This window comes from Miniopterus schreibersii (assembly GCF_964146895.1).
Source record: "Miniopterus schreibersii genome assembly, chromosome: 2".
NCBI classification, from domain to species: Eukaryota; Metazoa; Chordata; class Mammalia; order Chiroptera; family Miniopteridae; genus Miniopterus; species Miniopterus schreibersii.
The window spans coordinates 22,249,405-22,275,522 of NC_138102.1; the positions used below are offsets into that span (position 1 = coordinate 22,249,405).

At 39.5% G+C, this 26,118-nt stretch overlaps 1 protein-coding gene across 4 annotated transcripts in view; it reads right to left on the reverse strand.

Moving 5' to 3' along the window:
* ZMAT4 (zinc finger matrin-type 4) overlaps positions 1-26,118 on the reverse strand; it is a 303,306-nt gene that overhangs the window by 11,900 nt on the left and 265,288 nt on the right. For 2 of the 4 annotated variants that reach the window (XM_081128906.1, XM_081128905.1), the window contains one exon: positions 23,177-23,273. The exons of the other annotated variants lie outside the window; for them this stretch is intronic. In XM_081128906.1, the coding sequence (XP_080985032.1) occupies positions 23,177-23,273 (97 nt within the window). The remainder of the gene's footprint in view (positions 1-23,176; positions 23,274-26,118) is intronic. 4 annotated transcript variants of the gene reach the window in all.

The window sequence follows — 26,118 nt, forward strand, 5'->3', positions numbered from 1 at the left end:
ATCCTGCAAACAATGACCTGAGTGAAACTGGAAGGAGATTCATCCCTTGTGTAGCCTTGATTGAAGCCTTAGGAGAAACCCAGAATCAAGAACACGGTTAAGTCATGCCTGGATTCTCAACCCACAATAACTGTGAGATAATAAATGTTGGTGTTTTGAGCCACTAAATCCAGACATAATTTGTTAAGCAACAATAGATAAGTGATGATCAGTCTTATGCACTGAATTGTGTCTCAACCCACCCTAACCCACCCTCACAATTTATATGTTGAATTTCTAACCTCCAGGACCTCAGAATGTGACCTTATTTGGAAACAGATGTAATTAATTCAGATGAGTTAATACTGCAGTAGGATGGGTCTCTAATCCAATATGATCAGTGTCCTTATAAAAAGGGAAGTTTGGAGACGGAGATATGTTACAGGGAGAATGCCATATGAGGATTGGCGCTATGCTGCCACAAGCCAAGGAACTATCAGAAGCTGGAGAGTCCTGGGACAGATCCTTCCCTAGCACCATCACAGGGATCATGGTCCTGCCCACAACTTGATTTCAGACTTCCAACCTCCAGAACAAATTTCTATTGTTTAAGCTACTCAGTTTGTGGTGCTTCGTTTGGGCAGCCCTAGAAAACTAATAGTTATTAAATGGGAGAAAATGTGCTATTATGGAGTATCAAGCAGGAGAAAAGCAACCAAAGAATGAATGATTTACTCTGATCCCAGTAGTCCCCTGAAATGCTGAAACCCCCTCACCAAAGCTCAGCAGGAAAAAAAAAATCTGTGTCCCTCTTCAAATGCCATCACCATGGGGCTCTTCTGCTCACAGAAGTTATAGGGCCCAGGCAATGAGTCTTCCAGGTACGCATGTCCCTTGCACCAGGACCTCCTCCACACATCTCAAAAAGGTAGGTGGGGTAGAGTAGCTGGAGGAAACAAAGCAGAGCAAACCCCAAGGCACAGCACAAAGAAAGGTCAAAGGAGGAGAATCTGTGTGCATCTCACCTCCTAAATAGATTTGTTTTTTTAAAAAAATCACAAAATTGACTCTCTTTTGTATAAATTAATTTACAGCACTAGCTGACCCATTTAAAGAACCACAGCGTGAATCATTTTAACATAAAAAAAAATCGTCTAATGTACCTCTTACATAAGGTTACGCTCTATGAAGAAACTCCCCAGCTCAGCTCCGAATGTGACTAAGTGGTCTCCTAGGTGTCAAGAACCATCAATTCTCAAACTCTATACATATTCACTTTTAATTAATAGACAAAAAGAAATTGATTATGGAAAATCCAGGGCTGAAAAACAGGCACTCTGATTAAAATTCATGCTGACTGCTCTCCTCCAGTGCTGGCAAGTCCTGCTGGGGATGAAAATCCTTTTTTGTTGACTTTTTTAATACTTGAGAAGAAAGAATGAGGAAACGAATTGCATTCCAATGGTCCTCAGAGGGAACCACCGATTCCTGAGGCAGCATAATTATCTGCCTCCAGCCCATGACCTTTACTCCTTGATGACTGACAGAGGGGAAGGGGAGAAGGCAGCTGGGATTTCCAAGGCTCCCCGGGAGCTGCAAGTGCCAGGAAGGGCTTCGCTCCTAACTGATTGCTACAGAAACGTAGGTTGTGTGTGGAGCATAAAGCTGCACTAAAATATGGCTCGGTATCTCTTCTTCCAAATCCTCAGAATAGACTCAGATACCTCCTGCCACCAGGGCCTAGTCTGAGTAGACACATTTTGAAAGCATTTCACACACACACCAAACAAACACGGGAAAACTATGGAAATGCAATCATGATAAGGAGTGACAATTCTCAAGGTGTACCACTTGCACTATTTTGATTACCTCCTCTTTGTGAACAGCAAAACAGCTTATGTTACTAAACAGCAAACTCCAGGTAGACTATCTGTGCCTGCCGTCTAAATGGAGCCCTGTCTGGCTCCTGTGTGTCATCGGTTTTCCCCCAGTTTGTGGGTGTGATCCAGCCTGGGTGTGGGGAAGATGGTTTCCAGTGATCTCAAGACACACCTGGCATTTAACTCCTGAGTATACACCCCCCTCCCAGTTTTGTTGTTGACCTTATTTCTTTCCTTTCTTGGTTAGTTGGACTCCCTGACCAAAATTCAGAGTTCAGAGCAGAAAGTCCCTGAATGGAAATGGACCCTGATTACATGAAAGTATTTAAGCTCGCCACTTGAAAGGAAGGAAAGCACAGCATAGTGAAAAGGACACTTGTGGATCTTGGGGCCAGACAGATCAGGACTTGAACTTAAGCCTTGCCATTTACTGATTATGTGACTTGGGAAACTGTTTCAGCTTCTTCAAGCCAGTCACCTCATCAATGACTAGGGATGTTAATATTTGCCCCCTTAGAGCCAAGCGCTGCTGTAATGTGCTGAGGACACAGCAGAAAACTAAAGTGGCAAAACCCATGCCTTAGATTTTAATAGAGACCGGCAATGAATAAGTAAATTACAGGTATATTGGAAGATTATAAGGAACATGAGAGAAAAATCAGGGCAGGGGATATGGAGAATGCAGACGCGGGAGGTGCAATCAAGACTGGTCAGAGAACTTGCCATTTGCATGTACTAAAAAATTGCCGGTCACCATGAGGTTGTTGGGGGAAAGAGCAGACAAGGGCAACAGTAAGTACAAAAGCTCTGAGGCAAGAGGCCCTTGAGGTCTCCGAGAAGTAGCAGGGTCAGTGTGGCCGGAGCCGAGGGGAGGGGGTGAGGAGTGGGGAGGCTCAGGTGTGGGTAGGGCCCTGCCACCACCACGCAGGCCTGGGCTTTTACAAGGACCGGATGGAAACCCATTAGTGTGTTTCGAATCAGGGTGTGACCTGATCATTAAAGATTCAGTGAATTGAAAGAAGATGAAGACAAAGATAGGGAAGAGGAGGGGGTGGGAGAGGAGGGAGAAAAGGAAGAGGCAGGGTAAATGGTATAAAGCACTTAGCACATCTACTGGGATACGCAGGTGCTTTAACGATGCTATTTTGAAGCCCTCTCCACACTCCCCAGAGAATCACAATTTTTCTTTCTCTTCCCATTTGCCCCAAGATCACGTGATTTACGTGTACAATTTTGGTTAGAAATGTTTATGTTGTCTGAATTAGGGTCATGAAACTTAAATAATGGAGATAAAGTTTGGGATCAAAACCTGATGCTTTACTGGGGATTCTGAGGATTTCTGCGGGTGATTTCTTCCTTGCTGGGTTAAGAAAGTCAGATAATGTTTCACCATCCATCCATCATCAGTTGTCCAGAGATAAGGGTGCTCTTGACCAGCATTGGCAGTCACTCCACATGTCTGCATGGAGAGAGCAAGGATGTGTTCTCTCAAAACAGACAGAGAAAGCTAAAGACGGGGATGGGACTGATAGAGTCCCCTGTCCATTTGGTGAGAAATTCATTTTGCAATCTCATGATCTTGTAGTCATTACATTCATCTCTGGCTGTTGTGTGTGTTTTTTCTTTGCTGGTTTCTTCTACATACAGAAAGGTCAAAAGAGATAGAGACACAAGAGAGGCTAGCATGCTAATATCCTCCCTTTACAAGACGGGGTGGTTGGCTGACTCCGGGGTTATTAAAGTGTCTCCTGGGGAAGAAGGGCTCACAGCTTCCTGGATGGCCTCAGGGACACCATAGGCAGTGAGGCTGGCCAGCCTCCCAGCTCAGAGGATAGATTAAAAAAAGATTTTGCTTAAGGCAGTTTGGTGCATTTTAGGAGAACTGCAAGCTCAATATGGTTGACTCAGTTTGCAAAAACTTATTTTTTCCCCAAACAAATGTCTCTTCATGCAGTCCTTAGCTTAGGGAATTTCTCTGCTGTCTAGTGTGCAAGCCAGAGACCTGGGAATCAAAGAAACACATAATTGGTGATCAAGTGGTGTTAATTCTACCTCTCAAACACCTTTCCGTGTTTCTGCATTTCCAGTGTTACTGTGTTCAGAAGATAAGCTGTTTCAACTCCTCTCCCTGTTTCTTATCACATTTCTAATCCACACACTGATTTATTTGGAGGGAAACAAAACCTGATTAGGTCCCTTCTCTAGTGAAACTCCCCAATCTTCTCATTGCCTAAATCCCTTAGATTTACACATGAGACTGTGCCACTGGCTACTAAACATCTCTGGTATTATTTCTCAATACCTGCCCTTTCACTTTCTCATGCCCCCAACCAAAGTGCACCTACACTCCAGCTATATTGAGCTTGTATTTCCCCTAAAATGCACCAAACTACCTTAGGCAAAGCCTTTGTTTAATCTGCCCTCTTGGCCTGGGGTGCTGGCCTCACTGGACTGTGGTAGCCCTGAGAATGTGCCTCCCAGACCTGCACCTACAGAGAGCATAGCCAACCAAGGGTCCCACCTGTTGAGCTCTGACTGCTCCTCCCAGACCATGACTTTGGGAGCTGAGATGGGATGTCACATCTTTCCTGGAAGGCAGGGAGTTCTGAGGCAGAGAGTGAGGTCATTTCCCTATGGCCCTGCTTTCCTTAGACTACACAGCAGTCAGCAGGCTTCCACCCAAATTCCCTTCCTGTTCTCCTTCACTCAGGGTCAGACAGGTGGTCTGACGGCTTTCCCAGTTTCTCCTGGATCCCTCTACATTTTTTCTCACAATTTGCCTTAATAATGTTCTTGCACATTGAATCTTCTCTTAGTACCTGCCTTTCAGAGGACCTGGTCCCAAACTAACACAATCACCATCTGGTGAAAGCCTACTTTTTATCTGACATGTCACTCCTCTGCAAGGTAAAAAATACACCATGCATAATAACAGTATATTATATATTATAACTAATAATAGCACTGTTCACATTAGAGATGTTAATCCACATGTCTCTACTGTGTCCTACATAAAATATCATCCCATTTTCTATTACACTGCATTTGCTCATTATAGTGATGGTATCTTACATAACATCTCTGTACCCATAGAGAGGAGCGCAGTGATTGGCCCACAACCAAAAATGGTTTGTCAGTGACTAGGAAAAGCACATAGTAGATGCTCAGTAAATATATATTGAAAGAGTGAACAGACGATGTTTACTGACTAAATAAATGAATGCCTAATGAATGGCCCACATGTGTAGAGAGCAGAGATAGAAATCAAAGGTCATAAACACCAGGGAAAAAGAAAAAAATGCTTTTTTTCCTTGAAGAAATAATGGAGATGAGCAAATTCTAACAGATGAGGACTGTAAAAAAGGCCAAATTTTCCTATAAGCATTTCAATTAAAAGTATAATTATAAATCAAGCATTTGAAGTTTTTAAATTTTGCTATGTTGGACTGTTTTAGCAGTTATGCTGTTATTGGCTGTAATGCAGAAGATGCATTGGCTACAGCCTGGATGTTCGAGAAAGCTGAGTTAGTTGTGGGGAACATACAACCTTATCTCTGAATGGGAAAGACATGAATTTGCAGAAAAGACTCTAAAAAAAATCGTCACTCATATTTTAAATGTTATTGCAGTAAAACTGTTGCCAAGAGCAAGGTCCTTTTCATGGAATGAGCTAGACCTATAGCTTACCCTCTACCAGTCTTTTATTTAGGAAGATGCTGTATTTTAAGAAAGGTTATTTAATCCACAATGTATCTTCATTTGCAATTTCTCATTTTAAGAAATGAAAGTTGTGATATAATAAAGTTTAAAAACTTGGGCTCCAATCCTAGTATTTCCCTTTGCTAACTATGTGACTTTGAACAAGGAACATAAGCTGCCAGAGCAGTGATCTCCTATAAAAAGGGAATGATAATAAAACTCCCCAAACAGTGTCTGTGAGGACTGAATGAGACAATAAATGTGCATGCCATGAGAACAGCGGCTGACACACAATTGCTGCTCAATAAATGCTGGCTGAAGCGACAGCCAGGGCTGTAGTAGCATCTAATGCATTTTAAGTTTCTGAGACAAATTTACAACTTGATATTTTTCCAAAATTAAAATCTACTTGGAAAGGTTCCTCATAATAACCTTCTCTTGCTCTTGCTGAACCCACTCATTCTTTTGGGCTGCATTCCCTACTCCATACTTGGGAATGGCTCTTCTTCTGCAGGCTCTGAGAAATTTCCCCCATGTAGTTCCCATTCTCTAAGTCATCTTGCCACCAATTGAGCTGCTCCTACTATTGCATTTTGGTTCATCTGCAGGCCTCGCAGTCTAGCCTTCCATAGACACGGGCAGTTGGCAAGCTGTGCAGAGTGCCTGCTTCTCTGTCCTTTCCCCACACTGCCTTCTTCCCCATCCATGTTCTTTCTCTCAAAACCCTCACATACTCTTCCTCTTCAGCTTACAAAAACCTGTCCCCTGGAAAGAATTGGAATAACTATTTGCATTCGGAATCTTTCAATAAACTGAACTAATGTTTATGGAACTTCTACTTTTGCCAGGCACTGTTTGGTCTGGCCAAAGATGTTATATATTTTAAAAGATAGTGCCTTAGGACATATAAAGAAACATAAATAAAACTCTATTGGGAAAAGTTGAGCAAGCAGGTTGACCTGGTCCAGTGGAAGGGAGATGAGTCTTCCCAATGCTAAGTGTATCACCAGCACAGGCAGACACAGGCTCTGCTGATATCCAAGGAAACCCCAGGGGAAAACTTCTTAACTTTGACTATGGAGAAATGGGGTGGCTTTAAAATATACCCACAGATTCTTTCATACTCCTCCCTTTAAGAGGAGGAGCTTAGACTCCACCCCAAATCCCCCTTAGTGTGGCTGCACTTAACTCCCGTGTAACAGATAGAAAAAAAGTAGAATTAATAGTGTGTGACTTTGGAGACTTGGTCACACAGGTGCTGTGCCTTCCTTCTTGCTCTTTCTCTTGGATTCATCATTCTAGAAGAATTTATTTGCCATCTCATGAGGAGAGAGCCATGTGGTGAGGAACGGAGGCCTCCTGCCAATAACTGTAAAAGTGAGCCACCTTGAAAGCACGTCCTTCAGCCCTAGTCAAGATCTTGGATGACTGCAGCCCCAGAATAGTCTTGGCATCATTCCTGATTCACAGAAACTGGGAAATAGCAAGTATTTGTTGTTTAAAGCTATTCAGTTTTGAGATAATTTGTTACACAGCAATGGATAGTTCATACAGAGGAAACATGGACATTACAATGTTTTGGAGTTACTTCAAAGTAATAGGTGAAGTATTTTGTTTAAAGGTAGCTGCTGAGTTTGTTGTACCATCACCTTTGGAACCTGAAAATGCTGAAAAATATAAAAATAAAATAAAAATCCAAAGCCATGGTTGACTCTCATCCCAGAATAAAATGTGTGTCTTGGTCACAGGTAGCTTTGAGGACCAAAATAATGGCATCTGACAGTCATATAGCATTTCTTGCCTGATGTCATTTACTCCTCTTACAATCCCATTGGGAAAGTAGGAAAATTATTATTCTATATTTAAAAATATATATCTTTATTGATTTCAGAGAAAGGAAAGGAGAGGGAGAGAGAGAGATAGAAACATCAATGATGAGAGAGTCACTGATTGGCTGCCTAGCCCGCAACCCGGACATGTGCCCTGACGGGAATCGAACCCCGATCGCCTGAATCCTAGGTCGACGCTCAATGGCTGAGCCACGCCTGGCTGGGCTATTCTATATTTTATAGATGATATAAAGTGAACTGCCTAAGGTTTCATAGATAATGATATGGATGGTATAAGAATTCAGACCCTTGAATTTCAATTTAACATAGTATCTTTTCTATTATACTCTCTATATGTATTTGGGTTAGATATCTTCTGGAAAGTATGCTGACGAAAAAGAATAGAGCACCCAGGAATGACCTTTATTAAGGCCCTTGGTGACCAAGCTTTTGTGATAATCATTCTCAGGCAGAAATTGCAGAGAAAGTATTGGGGCTGGACAAGGACTTGATGTCTATTCTAAGTTTTATACATTTTTTTCCCGAGGTGAGTCCCACTCTCCAACTAACTCTTGTCCTGGTGCCAGCTTCAGTAGATGGCTTCCTGCCACTGCCAACATTTGTGCCACCTAATAAGTTTCCAGCTTCTCCCATTCACTAAGCAGCGAAGCTATTTTCTTTGGAATGCTCTCCCATAACCCTGTCACACTTTAAATATCTATATATCTAAAGTAAAACAGACAATTTCACCAAGGGAAATTGGACATTCTATTATAGCTTGTTGTCCTGAACAAATTATATAAATAATAATACTTCTGATCACAGATGGTCCATTTTCCATGACAGCTCTGCAATAGATCCCTAAGCTATAGCACCAGCAGACTTTTCTCTTTTTTCTTTTGCTCATCAATGAGAAAATAAATTTTATCTTTCCCCTCAAATGAATCTCAGTATGCAGATAAAATCATGTATTTTCCAGGCCATATTTTAATTCTTTAATATTCTGGATATAATTCATTCCTAGGTGGATATTAATTATCCTACACATGTGAGTCTAGAATCTTTTTATTAAAGGCATACGGTTCAGTTAAAAAAGAAATAGGCTTTCATTTATAATTTTTATATGTTCCTAAAGCAAAGAGATTCAGAATGCCATTCATTAATAAAACACGTTCATCTTCTTGAGAAAACTGGAAACCTCTAAAGTTTGCTCTATCTTCGATTTGTTTAATTTTTTTCACACAGACAAAAAAATGACTCAGCACTTAATGCTTCAGTCTTTCATTTGGCATTTCAATATTCTGTCTTACATTGTTATTTAGCAGCTTTCTTGGTGTACTGCGGTGGTTTTGTAGCATGCGTTCATGGCTAGGCTGAGCAACGTTTCCCAGAATTCTCTTCCTTGTCTGTTTCTAGTTTTGTCTTTTTACACTTGGAAGGTCAGGACTGTTGCGCCTTACACACCAGATTCCCCTGCAGAATGCTCACTTCACTGAGGTTGAAGCTGTTTTTCCATCACCCTTACAGGTTCCAGCTCAAACTCGTGAATTTGAGCTTGTTCTTGCTCTTCCATGCTTTATATCAGCTTTCCTTTCCAACATTCTGTCCTGCACGCTTCAAGCTCCAGCATGGGATGCAAAGCCAACAGCTTTAGAGAGTGTTTAATCAGCATCCACAACTGCCTAAGGTTAAACATGGTGCTTCTCTCTCTTTGCCCCTTTCTCTACTTTAAAGGATACATCTAATCTCCAGGCTTTAACTTTCACTTATCTAGCTTACCCAAAAATCTCCATTTTAAGCCATGGTTTGCATCTCCATTCCTGACCCATTTCCAACTACCTACGGAACGTCCAATGGTACTTTGCTAAAGTGTCATTACTTCAAAAGCAATGCGTCTAAAGTCAACTTACTAAAGTCCCTGCCAGTCTCTATCAGTAGTCCTTCCATCTCCCAGGCTGGAGAAAGGCAGGCCCCTGTGACTCTTTCTCTGTTGTCCTATCGGTAATGACTATCAAATGGTTCCTCCGAGGCCCTAGAGAACAGCAGGGGCCAGGGACAAAGTTCAGTGGATGGCACTCAACTTTGTTTAGAGTTCTGTTTTTCTCAAATTCCACATACTAGTTATCTTAAGAGAGGGTTCTGTTGTTTAATTTTGAGCTTTCTTACAAAACCCTTTCCTCTCTGCATGCCATATGTCACCCTCTGCCCTTCTCATTGCTGTCATCTGTGGGCTGCAGGGCATTCTCCCTCATCCAGGGAGAACACTGGTAAGAAACTCCCTCATTTCATTCTTATCCCAGCCATTGTGATCTCAAAAAGCCAGCAAGATTCTCCTGGCCAAAATCCACCGCCACCTCCAAATGGACAAACCCTCTAGATATTTTGGGTCATCTTCCTACTTGACTCTTTCTGGTACTCAGTTACTCTGCTCTGCACCTTCCTTCTTGAAATGTGTTTCTTTCTTCGCTTCTGAAGCACTTATCTCTCCCATCCTCCTCCTACTCAGAAAAGAAATATAAAATGTGTCATTGCAAGAAAAAGTTCTGACTTCTCTCTTCCTTTGTCACCGTGTGTGTGCACGCGAGCACACGCACACATGCGTAAATGAATGGCTGTTAGTCTTGCTCTTCTCCACATGCTCTTCTTGAATGAAGTCATTTATTCTCATCTCATTCACTTCTCTCATCTCCTGTGAGCTGATGACTCCTGAGTCTGCATCTCCAGCCATCATCCATTTTGTGAACTCTAGACCCAGAGACCTAACTGCCCACTGGCACCTCCACCTGGATGTTCCCAGACCCCTTCCACTGACCTGCCCCAAACTGAATTCACCCTTGTTTTTCAGTTCAGCTTCATCTCATCCAAGCACATTTTTCTCATTATTCATGTCTGTACTAATCTCTCTCTTCTCTCAGTTTTTTGCATGATGTTATGTAAAATCACTTGCATATATTAGCATTTAAATGTTCTATTATGTTCATCTCTTAATTTAGTCTCCTAATTTAAACTCTAGGCTTCTTGAAGGTAAGGATCACACCATTGGCTGGTCCTATATCCTTGCAATGTCTGGATTTTAGCTAGACACAGAACGAAATCGAATCATTCTCAAGAATTGGAGCTCTACAAAAGGAGGGCATGCCAGGAAATTATAACTCCATCTGTGTTTAAATCCAATGGTAACAGACATAATTCAATTCATCTTCTCCTTCGAACACTACTAGTAGGAAAAATAATTTTGAAGTGAAAAATCTATAAGAAAAAACAATGTTCTAAACTAAATTTTGAAAATTTACTTAGAACTCTCTTAAGAAATGTCTTCACCTGTATGGTTCTGCATGACTTGATAATGTATCTCTCTCTATCTCCAATTCTCTGAGGCCAGATGATAAGGACATGACTTATTAGACTACAGTGACTCTGACTCTAAAGATAGCTTTCCCTTGACTCTGAAAACAAGTCAGAAACTGGGGAGGCTGGAAAGCAGAAGCAGAAGTGGGGCTTCCAGATCCTTCTTTTGTTCCCCAAGGTCAGGCTCCCTGTAGGGGCTGCCATTGACCTTCTACCGAGTGGCCAGTGGTGGGTGGCAGAGGCGTCCTCTCCACTTTCTCATTCCAAACTCCCCAGACTCTCAGAGGCCATATGTCAGCTATCTAAGAATCTATCTCTGACTAAAAGTCACAATGAAGCTACTTATTCCATCTGTTCTCCAAAAGGATAAAAATGGGTTGTTCATGTGGTCAGTACATCTACAGTTGTTCCAAAATATTGAAATCATTGCTTTATGAGCAATAAGCTAAAGAAGCCAAAGAAATCGTACTGGGCAAAACTATGATGGTAAAGAAGTCTAGGAAAAATTTGTGTAAGAAATGCCCCAGCCTCCCCTCTCTGCCTTCTCTATCCCCCTTAATGATGTCCTTTATATTTCCATCTCAACACCTCCCACCTAAACCTCTCACAGGTAAGGTTCTGATAGTTTACATCTATACATCCCATTGTGCAATTATCTCTGGGACTTCTATGGGAAAGGAGGCAAAGTGAATATTTTTCCTGAAATGATTGAAAATGATTGAAAATTAGCTAGCAAGTAGGTATAGGAAGAAGGTTATCACTTTGAGAGGAGAAATCAAGTCCTCGAAATCACATTATAAGGCAGGCCAGGTGTTACAGCCTGTCACATCCTCTCATGGAAATGGAGAAGTTACTCACAGTTAGCAGAAAACATTTTGAAATGATATTTAGGATTTTTATTTAATTTAATCATTCTAATCCTGTTTTGGCCTCACCTCTAATTAAATAGTGGGGGGAAAAGACTATAGGAAAATCACTTGCATATTCTAGAAGGTTGGCTAATTAGTTACTAGTTTACTGGGTTCCTTGAGAGTTACAGTTGAAATGAAAGATGCCTCTCCATTGGACACATATATTGAAAAGCATTGGTAAATCTTTTATTCGTACTGATGCTTTCCTGCCACGCTGCTATGAGAGAGCCAGATCCCCTTCTCTTCACATTTAGAAAGGGAACAACAGATATTGGTCACTACATTTCCTGACTGTAATGAATCTCTCAGATTACATTTTGACCTGGTCTCTCTTCTCCATGGAAGGCACACTTTTACCTTCAGCACTGTTGTATAATATGGAATAACAAAATTATGACATCTGGTTCTAAGACTAAGAAATAGAAACCTATATGGTTGTCTTCTAAACCTTGGCGGTATGGAGGCTGCTGAAAAATCTGAAGTTCTCCCTACTCAGTTGCCTTTAAAACCTAAAGCTGGATTTCAAATGAGAGAAACTTTAGAACACCCAGTAAAACCCATCTAAAACAGACTTAAATGTCCTTTCTCATATAGACCTTCAAGGACAATAGATTCTAATTTAATAAGTTGTCTGCTCATGAAAATCTTAGCTATAAGTAAGTTTATCTTATTTAGTGCTGGAAAGATGTTATAAAACTGAATCTATTATTTGAACTTTATCCATTATCAAGGAAATAAAATCAGAAGTCTGAAACTCATCTACTTAAGGCTACTATAAGATCTTTTTGTTAGGACAGAAATAAGTTCGGTGGTGATGGTTTTAGAAATCAAAAGGAGTAAAGTGCACATGCTATCCTGTTCGGTATCTTCAGAAGGAAGGGCACTTAAATAAGGACATGAACAAACAGATATAGCTCCAGGGAGTATAATAACACCAGAGGCTGTGGGTAGGACTTTGAACTAATTGTGTCCCGAGCTTCAAGTATCAGCCACAATTCTGAAAGCTAGCTTTATAGATTTGTATTTGACTACTCAGCATGAAATAGACTGAGATTTTTCTGTGACCCTAAAAGCTATAGAAAACACACATGTTTCCTATTTGCTGTTAAGGATTATGGAAAGTGAAAGATGTATATGATTATAATGATGCTTATATAAATTTATATTCTAACGAAGGCCCAGATTCTGGTTCCATCTGGCTAGTCTTAACATAATATAGAATGGTCTAGATAATATTAACTCAAAAAAGAAAAAAAACCAAATTTTCAAAATGTTTGTCTTTAACTTATAATTGAAAGAATGGTGGTTAACATTTAAAGAGGTGTCGCCGTTATCTATGGAGAGCATTTGTTTTTTTGAGAAAACCCTTCCAATTAAAGATAGAGCATTTATCAAATGTTGTGACTCAAAGTTAGATTTAATTAGTTAATACTGAGATAAGCCTGACTGGTATGAGCAGAAGCCTATAGATGCCTGAGTAGAAAAGATACGTGTGTTTTTAAAATGGTAAAGTAAAAAATGCAAATGGGGAAGAGAAATGAGCTCCATATAATCAGAATGGAGCAACTCTACCCAGGGATTTGATTTTTGGGGAGAATGATTTTAGGAAATTCAACCAGGAACAGAATTCAATTTATTTTATTTATTTTCAAGGTTTATAAACCATGGTCTTTGGAGAGTAATGTGCTAACTACAGGTGATTGACAAAATGCAACTGGTAACCAGAGAGCTGGATAATGTGGGAAGCCTGGGTGGGAATCAGAGCGTAAAGACCCTATGTAATTAGGATCACTCAGAAAGTGTTCTTTCTGGCATTGCAAGACTGAATATCGAGCTTGAAACTGTTATATAATATGAGGACTTGGAGCAGGTAGAGGACATAAGACCACAAGAGACTCAGAATGAGGATAGTCTGTGGAAGTCTGTCCTAGATCGCTCTTTGTATCCCACTGCTGGTTAATAGCATTTTCGGTTCTAAACCCTGAGAAGGACTGAACTTGTTAGTGGGAGTCCAGCCTCAACTTTGGGCAAGAAAATATGCTGTGAAGAATTCTGGGGCAATCTTATAGAAGAACTACTTGAACAGCGGAAGTAGTGTAACCTCAACATTCGTCAACCCATTCCTGAAGGCCTATTTCAAATTTCAGTTCATTAATACAGAATGATAATTAACACATACTGAGGAAACACTTCATGTCAAGTACTGTCTATGCAGTTCAGTGCTTTTGTTGTTCTTAAAACTCAATCTTCCCCAGTCACGTCTGGTAAGCATTTTTATAATATGCTATACTTTACTAATGTGAAGACTAAGCCACAGAGAGGCCTTTAAGTAACATGCTCAAGGTCACACAGTTAGTAGAAGATAGAGCTGTGACTGAACCCTGATGGTCTTATGCCCAAACCACTCTTCTGCACTCACTCCTCAGTAACCTTTTCTGATGGCCCCCAACCAGATTAAATCCCTCTGCCTCTAAATTCCAGCGGTGGTTTATACCTCTTATACTTACCATATCATATGTTGACTTTAACTATAATTACTTGACTACTTGCTGCACCCCCTCAGCTAGATCATAAACTTTTGAGAGGTATGATTATCTCTGTAACTCCTTCTGTTGTCCCCAAGGCCTGTTTTAATGCCTCACACATAGTAGTTGCTCAATAGATTTTGGTTGTGGGGCTGCAACATATGGTGTGAAGGGCTGATTTGTCCAACCACTCACACCACTACCCCATCCACACTATGAAAATCCCAGCTAAAGTGGAGCCACTCAATCCTCTACCCCAAACAGAGGTGACAGAGAGCTGGACTGAGTAACACAACTAAGGACATGTTTTCATTCACATCTGATCTTCTCTCCCTACCTTCCCAACAAAATCAACCTATATGAAGTGAGGTCCTTCATTTATTTAATTCAATTCCTTGACAGTCCATGTTCCATGATAACTTTTAAGAAATTAGACAAATGCTAAGCAAATTCAATATTCTACTACAGTTTGGTTGGAGTAAAAGTCAATGACAGCTGAATATCATTTACAAATAAACACATTCTAATTTCTAAGGAACTGTGGTGAAATGTGTGAGAATGAATTACAGAAGACCCAGAATGAGTGCAAGTCCAGAAGCCTGGACTGTCCAGGTGAGGGGCCAAGGTCTCCTTTAGCATCTTCCTGACTCGCTCCTACCTATCCTTGCTGGCCTGAGAAGCCACCAGAGTTTGTGACCTGTATTCAAAGCATTGGAATAAAGTTAAAATAAGCTTCTTTCTCTACTTCCTCCTTATAAGATCAGCTTCACCCCTTTTGCCCCAAGTGACAAGCATTTGGAAAGTCCCTGGCCTTTTGTTTAAGGACAGAATAAAAGGCCTCCAGGACACCTCCTCCTCTCACAGAACCTAATTGTTAAAAAGTCAATCACTTCTGGGCCACCCAGCAATAGAGAAGTAAACACTAAGGAAGAATTATTTTACAGCCAATACTCTGACAGCTGAAAAATACAAAACAGTTAAAGGAGTTAAACATCAAAGTCATCAAATAAGAGAATGTTAGAATTGATAAAGACTTGACTACCCCGCATTCCAATCCCCTCATGTTTCAAATGAAGACACTGAAGCTCGGTAAGGGGACATGATTTGTTCAAAGAGACGCAGGGAAAGAATGAACTACTAATACATGCCACAATGTGAGTGAATCTCCAAAACATTATGTTGGGCAAAAGAAGTCAGAAAGAGAATTCATAATGTATTCTTGTATTAAGTTCTAGTAGAGGCAAAATTAAGCTATGGTGGCAGAAATCAGAAAATGTTTGCTTGGGGTGGGGTATTGGCTGAAAAGGGGTCCAAGAGAACTTTTGATAGTTGCAAAAACGTTCTGTATCTTAATTGGGCTGGTAGTTACATGGCATTTAAAGTGTCAAAACCCATCACATTGCATACCTGAAATCTGTGTATTTTATTGTTTGTAAATTGCATTTCAGTAGGTGTATTGTCAAATAATGTTTTAAAGTGGTTAAAAGCCACACAGGGTGTGAGAAGCAGGGCTGACACTGGGTCTCTGATTGCCTGGCTCTCACCCAGGCCTATTGGGCTCCACCAGCCTCCTTCCAGTTCTTTTCTCTCTTTCTTTCTTTTTTCTTTTTTTAGAGAAGTTTTTATGCTTTTATTACGCTCTTATAATATTTTGATGATGAATTTTTTTGCAATTAGCAAGCATCACATTTACAATAAAAATTAGGCTCTTTCTATGGTTACAAACCAGGAAGCACTGGGAAAGCAGTGAAAAATATTTTTGCATATCTATCAAAGAAAGATAAATTTGTGACCAAGACAGTCTAGATGCTGTTCAAGATATGTAGGAATGGAATATTTGCCTATGGGTACATTTTAGTTCTACTGCGAAGGACGAGCAAGGGAAGAAAAAGGAGGCGAAAGGGGGGGGGGGCGGGGGGGGGCGGGGGGGGCGGGGAGGAAGCAGGTGGGGGGTAGGGGTGGGGATAGAAGAGCACATAAAACCTGTTCTAGCTCAAGCGCTCTAACCACAAACACATTAGTCTGCCACTAGAAGTGTCGCTAAAGATTTCAACCATCACCCTCCTGCTATTCCTGACAAAGTTCTCTCTTTCTCGATGCACTTTTCAGAACCAGGTCAGGTTGGTGATTGTTCTGATGAGTATCTGAAGCAGCATAACAAAGAACATGAGAGGTTTCAATGGGACCCACCGTTAAATCTGAGACATTAAATCATCAGCTCAGAATCACTCTGGAGACAGCCATGACTCATGCAAATTTTAAGCAAGACAAAATAATGATTACAAGTCCCCCAAGAAGGAGATGGGTAGGAAATGAGTGAGCTAAGGAATATTAGGTGTCATCAGTAATTCTAGAAATAATATGAAAGAATGAAGGTGCTCCCCATTTAGTTCTTCCCAAGCCTGCCAAAGGCCTAATCTATTCACATACTGTAATTATAATGTATCCCTAGGTATGGCATATATAGAAAAAGCATGTAAGTGAGGCTTCGGAAAAATAGAGCTGTTAGAATTGCCTGTGCATTAGTGCTATAGGGAGAGAGAGATATAGGGGTTTTTGTTTTGATTTTTCTGTCTTCTCTGGAATTCTCTCTACAGGTCACTATTTCTTTAATTTGAGAAGCTGGACTCTGTTTCATTAGAGGCCTTCCTCAGAAAAGTGAGGGCTCTTGACAACAGTGGACTAGAATGTTCTATTAAAAACAGGGCTAAAAAGAGGACCCCTTTGAGCCATGGGCCTTGCCACCTCCTCATCCCTGTGCTGCAGCAGGCACCTGTTTACAGGATTTAGGAGCACCCTGGGCTAGAAAGGTGTGACACTTCACCATCTCTGCTTTTTAGAAGAGCTGTGTTTTTTTTAACAGCCAGAATCATAAAATAGGACAAGCAGAGCAGCTGCCTTGGGTTCTAGATTTTGCTCTTTATTCCAAATCTTTCCAAGTAGCTTACAAATGATTATCAACTGAGGAGAAATAACCTGACACTCTCTGGGAAAGGACAGCTCTGCTTTCAATACTGTCTTAGGCCCTGCTCATCTCAGAACTTTAATGAACTTTTTATACTTCTCAGAAAACTTTCTCATGAAAAAAATATAGCACAATATCAATATCCCAACCCTTTTGGTTATTGAAGTTTTTGGTTAATGCCAGTAAATCACACTGAAAATTCTACAAAGAACATCTATATTTTTAGCCTTTGAAGAAGTATGCTCATTGATTCGTTGCTGGTTTGTTTGCTTGTTTCCAAAGAGAAAACCTGCTTGGGGTTTTAGTAACTTTTATTTATCCTAAGTACAGAAGGTTCTTAATGGTTGGCATATCTTGCAAAACTATCTTAATTATTATTGTACACCACTCAGATTACTATTATCCTAAAGCAGGATCTGAATTCCAAAATATCTGAAGCAAATACATTCCAGATCTGAAAATTAGTCTAAACACCCATTCAACCACTTCACAAATAAGTGAATATAATGGGAAACTGAATAATATAAGGGCTCTGTCTGGAGGATTCATCTAGTTGGAAAAAAAAAACCTACAGAAAAAGCAACAGATATCACCATTTAAAGCAAATTTAGAAATTGCTAAGTTATGGTCAGTCTGGTTTATTCTTAGACACTTGTGTCTCATTTTCAACCAAGTGAAGCATTCAAGTAAGTAACGAGACGACTTTTATATCCTTTATTCTAGGTAATATACTGTCCTAAGGCTTGAAGTGTTCCCTAATCTCAAATTTAAGTGCATTACGTGGGACTTGTTCATTAGTCTATGGTATGTACTTATCTGCCTTTAAATTTCATTGTAATCATTTGTACTAATTGACAGATTAGCTCCCCTGAAAACACTGAAAAATCACTAATAGGAAGTTGCTTTAGATGTCAGTGTGATCATTTGCATTTCTAAACCTTTAATCTCATTAGCTACTTAATATTTCTCTTTAACAATGGAGTAAAATTTGATTGCCATTTTCCTGTTTATGACATTTGTCAAAAAGAAAAAAATCTTCATTGCTACTAGTAAAGAGCACATATTAGATATGGCATCACTTTCAAAGCATTTTAATGTGTTGCTGTCCTCCACTCGAACAGAAGTTCCACCTTACACATCAGTGGTGGCATCATTACCATCCTCACCATCTTCTTCAACAGCATCATCACCAACCTTGTCATTGTTGGGATAGGCATGACAAGAAGTTTCCCGGGAAAGTATGACTAAAAGGACACTTGTGTAATAAGTCAAGTAGGCTTTATACTGTATTAATTTCCTAGGGCTGCCTTAGAAAAAGAACCATAAACTGTGTAGTTCATCACAACAGAAATGCCCAGCCTGTGTGGTTCAGTTGGTTAAGGGTCATTCCATGCTCCAAGAGGATTTCCGGCAGGGGCACATGCCCAGGTTGTGGGCTCGATCCACCAGTGGGGGGCGTGCAGGAGGCAGCAAATCGATGTCTGTCTGTCTGTCTGTCTCTCTCTCCCCATCTTCCTTCTTCTCTCTTTAAAATCAATAAAAACATTAAACAAAAAACACAGAAACTTATCCTTTCACAGTTCTAGAGAACAGAAGTCTGAAATCAAGGTGTCAGCAGGGCACACCCTCCAAAACCTCTAGAGGAGAATCATTCCTTGCATCTTCCAGACCCTGCTGGTTCCTGGTGTTCTTGGCTTGTGGAAACAGAACCCCAATCTCTGCCTACGTCTTCACATGGCCTTCTTCTCTATGTGTGCAAGTCTCCCATTCCTTTCTCTCATAAAGACACTGGGCATTGGATTTAGGGCCCAAAATAAATCCAGAATAATTCCATCTTGAGATTCTTAGCTGTTTATATCTGCAAAGGCCCTACTTATAAATAAGGTCACATTCTGAGGTTCTAGGTGGATATAATTTTGGGGACACACTGCTAGCTCTAATAAAATGGTAAAAGCTAATTGGGGAGCTGGGTGGAAAAGAATTTTAAGGCTGAATTCAGGATTAGTAGGAAACAGTACCAGGGTCATGAAGAAGGCATGAAAAGTGATATGCATTTGTCTTGTTCTTGTCATCCCTACTTAATTACCTGTAAGGGACCTGAGACTTAAAGGTTTGTCAGTGCCCAAGATCACTCGGTTTTGCTAGAATAAAATCTACTGACTTAAAATTCAATGCTCTTTCCACTACACAATTTAATAATCTTGACTCAACACTTTTTCTGGAAATTACTAGTAAAAATATAAATGTAAGACCTTGACATTTGCTGACATCTTAATACTTATGTTGTTTTAATTGGTCAGATTAGAATAGTTAAGAACCATTTGGCTGGCTGAGTTCCATTATCAGCTCTGATAGGGTAATTGGTATAACACTAACCTTTCATTTGAGAACAAAATAAAAGCTGGATAAAGTTTAAAGGAAACATTTTGGAAGCTTTGAAGAACTAGTATAGCTGCTGTTGGTATATGTTAAGTAAAGTATTGCTAGTAACAAAGAAGGATATTTCATGATGACAAAAAGTGATTTAAAAGTGCCATTTTAATAGGAATACAAAAAGCATCCTATATTTATAAGCATCTAATAATATAACTTAATATATATATTTTTAAAAATAGAATTAAGAGTTCTATTGGACTTAGGCAAGTCCTTATTTTTAGTTAGAATTTTTTAACTGCCTCTGTTTCTCATGGATATCATAGACAGATAAAACAAGATTGAGAAACTTAATGTAACTGATATATAGAGCATTTACCTAATTACTTAAAAATACACTTAAAAAAAAGTGAATGTAGGATATTACCAAAACTGAGCATATGCCAGGGGTACAGAGCAAGACTACACAAATTTCAAGGGGTTGATTCATTGAGAGTATGTCCTATGATCACAGTAGAACAAGTTAATCACAGAAAAAATATAAATAGAAAAGTCCCCCAAATATTCTAAGTTAACCCTGAGTGAAAGAAGAAATCACAGTAAAAATTAGAAAATATGTTTAAATAAATAATAATGAAAATACCACATATTAAAAATTCTGGGATACAAAAATATGACTTGCAGAACATAGTAAAAACAATCTGTAGAGGCACAGTGAGAGTCTTAAATGCATATACTGGAAAAACAGAAACACTGAAAAATTAGTAACTTTTACTTTGATGTTAACAAGCTGGGGGGGAAATGCAAATTAAATCCAAAGGGAGTGGAGAGAAGGAGATAATTTTTAAATGGTAGAAAATAACTGCACATAGAGAAAAACACCAAACACCAAAATTCATTCATCAAAAAAACTAATAAATATTGATAAATTTCTAATAAAAGTGATCAATAAACAAGAAAAGGAAGAGATACAAATAATATCAGGAATGAAAAACATCCTACAGACATTAAAAATAAAATTAGGGGATATTATGGACAACTATATACCAATACACTTTAAAATGTAGATGAAATAGGCAAACTCATTGAAAACCAACTTATTAAAAATGATCCAAGAAGAAATAGAAAATACGAACAGTGCTTCATTAAACAAATTAAAATTCCAGTGAAGATAGTCCCACAGTATAAACTCCAAGCCAGATGGCTACATGAATGAGTTCTTCCTAATATTTAAGAAATAACAGCAATTTACCACAAACTCAATCAGGGATTAGAAATAGAAAGAAGACCTCTCAGCTTGTTTAATGAGGCCAGTATATTTTGATACTAAACTGGACAAGGATATTACAAAAATATTACGGAATGATGTAGCTTATGAACAGGACATGCACATACACACACACAATCCCAATCGGGTGTAAGAGCAGATGAAGCAAGCATGTGGGACGAGGCTATTACAATTCTTTTCTTCACATTCCCTCATTTCACTCTTCAGAAGGAGAGCAATCTTTGCTTTGGAGGTGGAAAATAACCATGTTTATTGGAAAGAAGGCAGCACAGTAGGAGATGTACCCTTCTGAAGTCACATATAATTATTAAATCCCACCAGGGAAGCAATGTCCCCTTTTTCGAAATTCATCATAGCACTCTCTCCTGGCAGTCTGCCATTCCCAGCCTGTGTGGCAACCGAGTGAAATGGAAGAAGCATACGCAGGAGTTAGATACGGTGAGATTCAGTCCCGACTCTGCCATTGTTGGCAAGGTGATGTTGGGTAAGTTGCTTTGTCTCTCTGAGCCTTAGTGTTCTCATATAAAATAATGAGGCAGTAGTGTTTATTTTAAGGTAGTTACATGGATTAAATGAGATAATAGATGTGAAAATGGCTAGCAGAGATTCTGGTACATAAAGTTTTATATGTACACAAAGAGACAGAGATTTCCCCTAAGCTGGAGATACTGTCTGCATTAGTTATTTACATGATTCATACCACTCAAAGTTACTACTGTCTACCTTTTTGTATTGTAAGTATGTAACATACTATATATAACATATGAATATTATCTATATTAAGAACAATAAATATATGTCTCTAAAAGATTATCATTTATTGTTTCAGCTACCTGTAATGTGTCTGTGTGCACATCAGATGCATGTTAATTAGAATGCATATGGTGCCTTTTACAATATACAAGAGAGATGACGAATAGACTATTTGGAGAGGGTGGGGGCAGCAGTGTCCAATAATCGATACGAGCACTCTATAGGTACTTTATAACATCAGAGAAAATCTTTTTGCATGATGACCTTGATGAAGTACTCTGGGGTGGATCAGAGTAATGCAAGTCATGAAAGTGGCTTTGACTCATGAGACGGCACAGCACAGATGAAAAGACTAAGAATCAGTAACCAACTCTGGCCACGCCAGAACTCCTGTGACCTATGTCTTCAAAATATCCTTGCAAAGAAATTTTGTTGCCCGGAATGCCCCTTTTTCATATCCTTGCATGGAAAATTGTTACTCGTAATTTGAAATCACACATTCATCCAATCAAACATGGTTATGAAACCCTTAATATGCACGAAGCGCTGCCTAGGGATTCTGGTGGTGAACAGCATCAAATCATGACCTCATCCTTACGTGCTCAGCCTCTGCACCAATGTCCCTATAAACTTGCCCTGGTTGCTCCCTAGTACTCAAAGCTCTGGGCATCCATATGGTATTAGAGGACAATCTGTGTGTTTACATGCCTGCCCCTACCCTGCCCCCCCTAGCCTGGCAGGCATCTTCACAAGAGGCAGGCCAGGGTCAATCCATCTCTTATTTCCCAGTGCACACCTCCAAGTCTAACACGCAGTGGAGCTCAATAAATGTTTGTTGAATAAGTCATTTATTATTTAAGAAGACTTGGTACAGTCAAATCTGTTAAATGATTCTGCTAATAAATGTGAGAGAAATAAAAACAATTCTACTCAGGAAAATTACATATTTTTTAGATATTCCTTGTTTTTTTCCCCTATTTTGTTAGATTTTATTAGCAGTCCTAGCAGCTACTTTAAAAAGGTCTACAAAGCTAATGCCATTCATATTTAAAGAGATGCAAAGTATAAATATGGGTGAAATTATGCCTGATTAGCCTTTTCAGGTTTAAAATCATGAGAATTTCTTTTAAAAATAATGAAATAAGCTTCCATTTAATTGGAAATACTTATGCACGTGAATGATTTAATATACCATAAGATTTGTTAGGTTTCTGTGCTAATTAACAATATTCATCTAGAAATGGAAAGTGGTAGAAGACATTCGTAGAATTTGACATTACATCACCGAAGTCTGGCACATCCTTCGAACAGAGATAACACTGTCTATTTAAAAACACTTAGAATAAATATAAAAGTTTCCTGAAGTTTATAAAATGTGCTGAACTGTCCTTGAAAATGAAAATAGGTAGCCTATCATTACTTGTGCCACAAAAGAAGAGCCATTCTTCAAGTTGTGTTAAGCGGACTTTGGAGGCTTCAGCAGCAAAATATCAAGGGAACTTTGGAGATAAAGAGATGTAGTTTCCATCTATTTATTTTGAAATAATTAAAATGTTTAGCCTTTAATTGTCATCTAAAAAAATCACATGCAAAAGGTCTAAAGAGTGAAAGTATGAAAGTACCTACTTGGTCTGATGTTTAGATCCTTTCAGGTGGGCATGATACTGTTCTATTGAGTTTAGAGAGACACTGCAGATGGTACATCTGTAATTGCGCCTCAGACCTGTGAACAACAGACAGACTCGATTAGCTACATCTTGCCTTCAACCACCTGAACAAATCCTAGAATCTCCAAAAGTTCAGGCATAGAGTGTCTTAGAGTTTATCTGGTCCACCCCACCAACACTTCAATCCCTCCTTCCAGAGCCCAGTCAGCAGGTCCCTTAGCAGAAGTATAACTGAATACTCTAGAAACTACCCGCTACATTTATGGATGACTGACATTATTAGAATATACTCTTTTGATGTAAAATGTTTCTGGAAATTCTGTAGCCCAAGCAAAGAAGCAGTCTACTTTTTCTCAAGGCAGATGGACATGGTAAGTTATCATATCTGCATGAAACTTGAGACTTTAGAGAATACCTGTCTCAGTTCCTCCTCCACCACTACTCCAATGACAGTCAGAAAACGACTTACACATCGTTCATTTGGGTTCTTCTTCCAGGACCATCTTATAAAATGTAAATACTCAGAAGGATCATATATTAATCTAATTCACATGCAAGCTTGCTTCCCACCAGAGAGTTTAAAAGAAAGTTATATATTTATTTATTCATTTAATTACCCAGTTCATTAGTATCAACTTTGGATCAGGCGCTGAGGATTCCAAGATGAGTAAGATGCTCTTTGCTTTCAAGGAGTTTAGTAAAAAACCTCCCTCCGTTGTAACATTGACTCATCTAGAGTCAAACATGTTAGAAAGCAGCTTTAACCAAACAACTTGAAATGTTTGCCACAGTTCAGAGACCTACAATTGAACATATGCCTTTGCTAGTGTGTCCCATCAGAGCACAGAGAAGAGGAAACTCAGAATCAGGACCTGAAACTTCAGATTTAAATATCCTGGCTCCAATTATTTCTGGTTGTGTGACCTAAGGTAAGTCACATAATTTCTTCCTGGCCTCAGTTTCCTTCAACTACAAGATGAAGACAAGACCATCGACATCACAAGGTTGTTGTAAGAATTAAGTGAATAAGATATATTAAAATTCTTAGCAAATAAGAGTTGTTTTTATTAATTTTGCTCCAAAATTCAATGTTTTACCATTGTAAAAGCCAGGCTATTAAACAGCTGTAGCAATTTTTTCCTGATGAATGCATATGTTTTCTTTCTAAGAGACAAAATTCTTATTTTCTTAAAAGGAAAATAATGCACATTGTTGGAAGAATTTTATAACCTTCTATGTGCGTGCCTTTATACAAATTATTTGGCTTCTCTGTACTTCTGTTTTCTTATACAATTATGGGGACTACTGAGTAAAAAGAACCTATGAGAGACTGGCTGACACATAACAAGTGATCAACATAAATTAGCTATTATTATGATTTTCAAGGAGATGTTAAAATTGAACTCTTTCTGTCCCAATGTCTAGATGAAGCCCTACCTTGAAGCCCTAAGGCATAGATGCTAACTACACCTACATTACTACAGTGAATATGAGACCTGCAATTCAGGGCATCCGAAGGAAGTAATCTAGAACCAGTTTCCAGCCCCATGCTGATCATTCACTACCAGTCTAAAAAAGAGACAGAAGAAAGAAATAGGTAGAGAATTTCTTAAATGGAGCTATACAGTACAGTCAGTTTTATTTACCCTCTTCCATGTGAGCTGGAGGATGGGGGGAGTTTTTCTCCCTCACCTAAAACTTATGGGGAAAGGATTCTGTTAACTACCTACAGAGCTTGAGGAATGCCTGCTTGCACTTGGGAAGCAGTGTTTTGGACACTTTCAACCACCTGCAAGATCCAAAGCTCTAGAGATTGTGGCTGGTTAGCTACTCTGATGGCAAAGTAAGAAAGGTGGTAGGATTGCACACAGCTGTATTCACAGAGCTTCTCAAAGCAAAAGATATGTGAAAGTTCCCACAGACCATGTGTGTACCATGTATGAGAGGAGCTGGTTTGGTGATGTCTTCAATACTGGAGTTGAGGGCAATGAGACCTTAGCAGAAAGATGTTAGAATTATTCAGCTGGATATCCAAGGGCTTAGCATGATCCCATAGGAGGTATTTAGCTCAGATAAAGCAATGCTGAGTTCCTGAAACAGCCATGAAATCCTTCCACGAGAAGTCAGTTTGCAACCCTTGGCAGGCCAGGCAGCATCTGTGCTACCTTTGCATATGTCTATCAAGTAAACCTTTACTCACTTTGCCTTTTTCACCTGAGACACTGAATTCCTCAGCCCTGGAGGAACCTGAGGCAGCCTGCTGAGGTAAAGAAAGAAAAGCAAAAGCCCCTGGCAGACAAAAAGAGAGCCTGCCATACCATACTATTCCCACAGTAAACAGACAGCCCAAGCAGAACTGAGCTGAGGGAGGGGAAAAACAAGGGGATTATATATTCTCAAATTTTTGCATGCTTGCAGTGGCCACATCCATTCTGGTCAATGATCTTTGTTACCAGGTTTGACTGACAGACAAGTACCTTCCCTATGTCACTCAGCTTTATTGGGCATGCATCTATCTTCCCTTTGTTCATTCCCCTTCCCCAGTGTTTTGCAGGGAATAGGCTGGTGGTTCCCTAGGGAGTGCAAAGTTGCAGTTTCCTGGTAAAGCTGTCCAAATGACATGCCTATAATGTCTGGCCTTCCCCTTTTGCTCCTTTCCTATTATTAATAACTAGCTCATTACAATGGTATCAAAACCACAGATCTCTGAAACCTTCTTGGGAAGCAATATAAGGGATTCAAAACTTTTCAGGCCCAGACTAATGGTTCAGAGATGAAACAGACAACTGTTGACTCTATTCCCTCAAGCAATAACTCCTAAACTTCTGAGTGTGGATACAGCCTCCAGTGATGGTGCTAAAATGTAGATTCTCAGGCACAGCTTCTGGAGATTCTGATCCT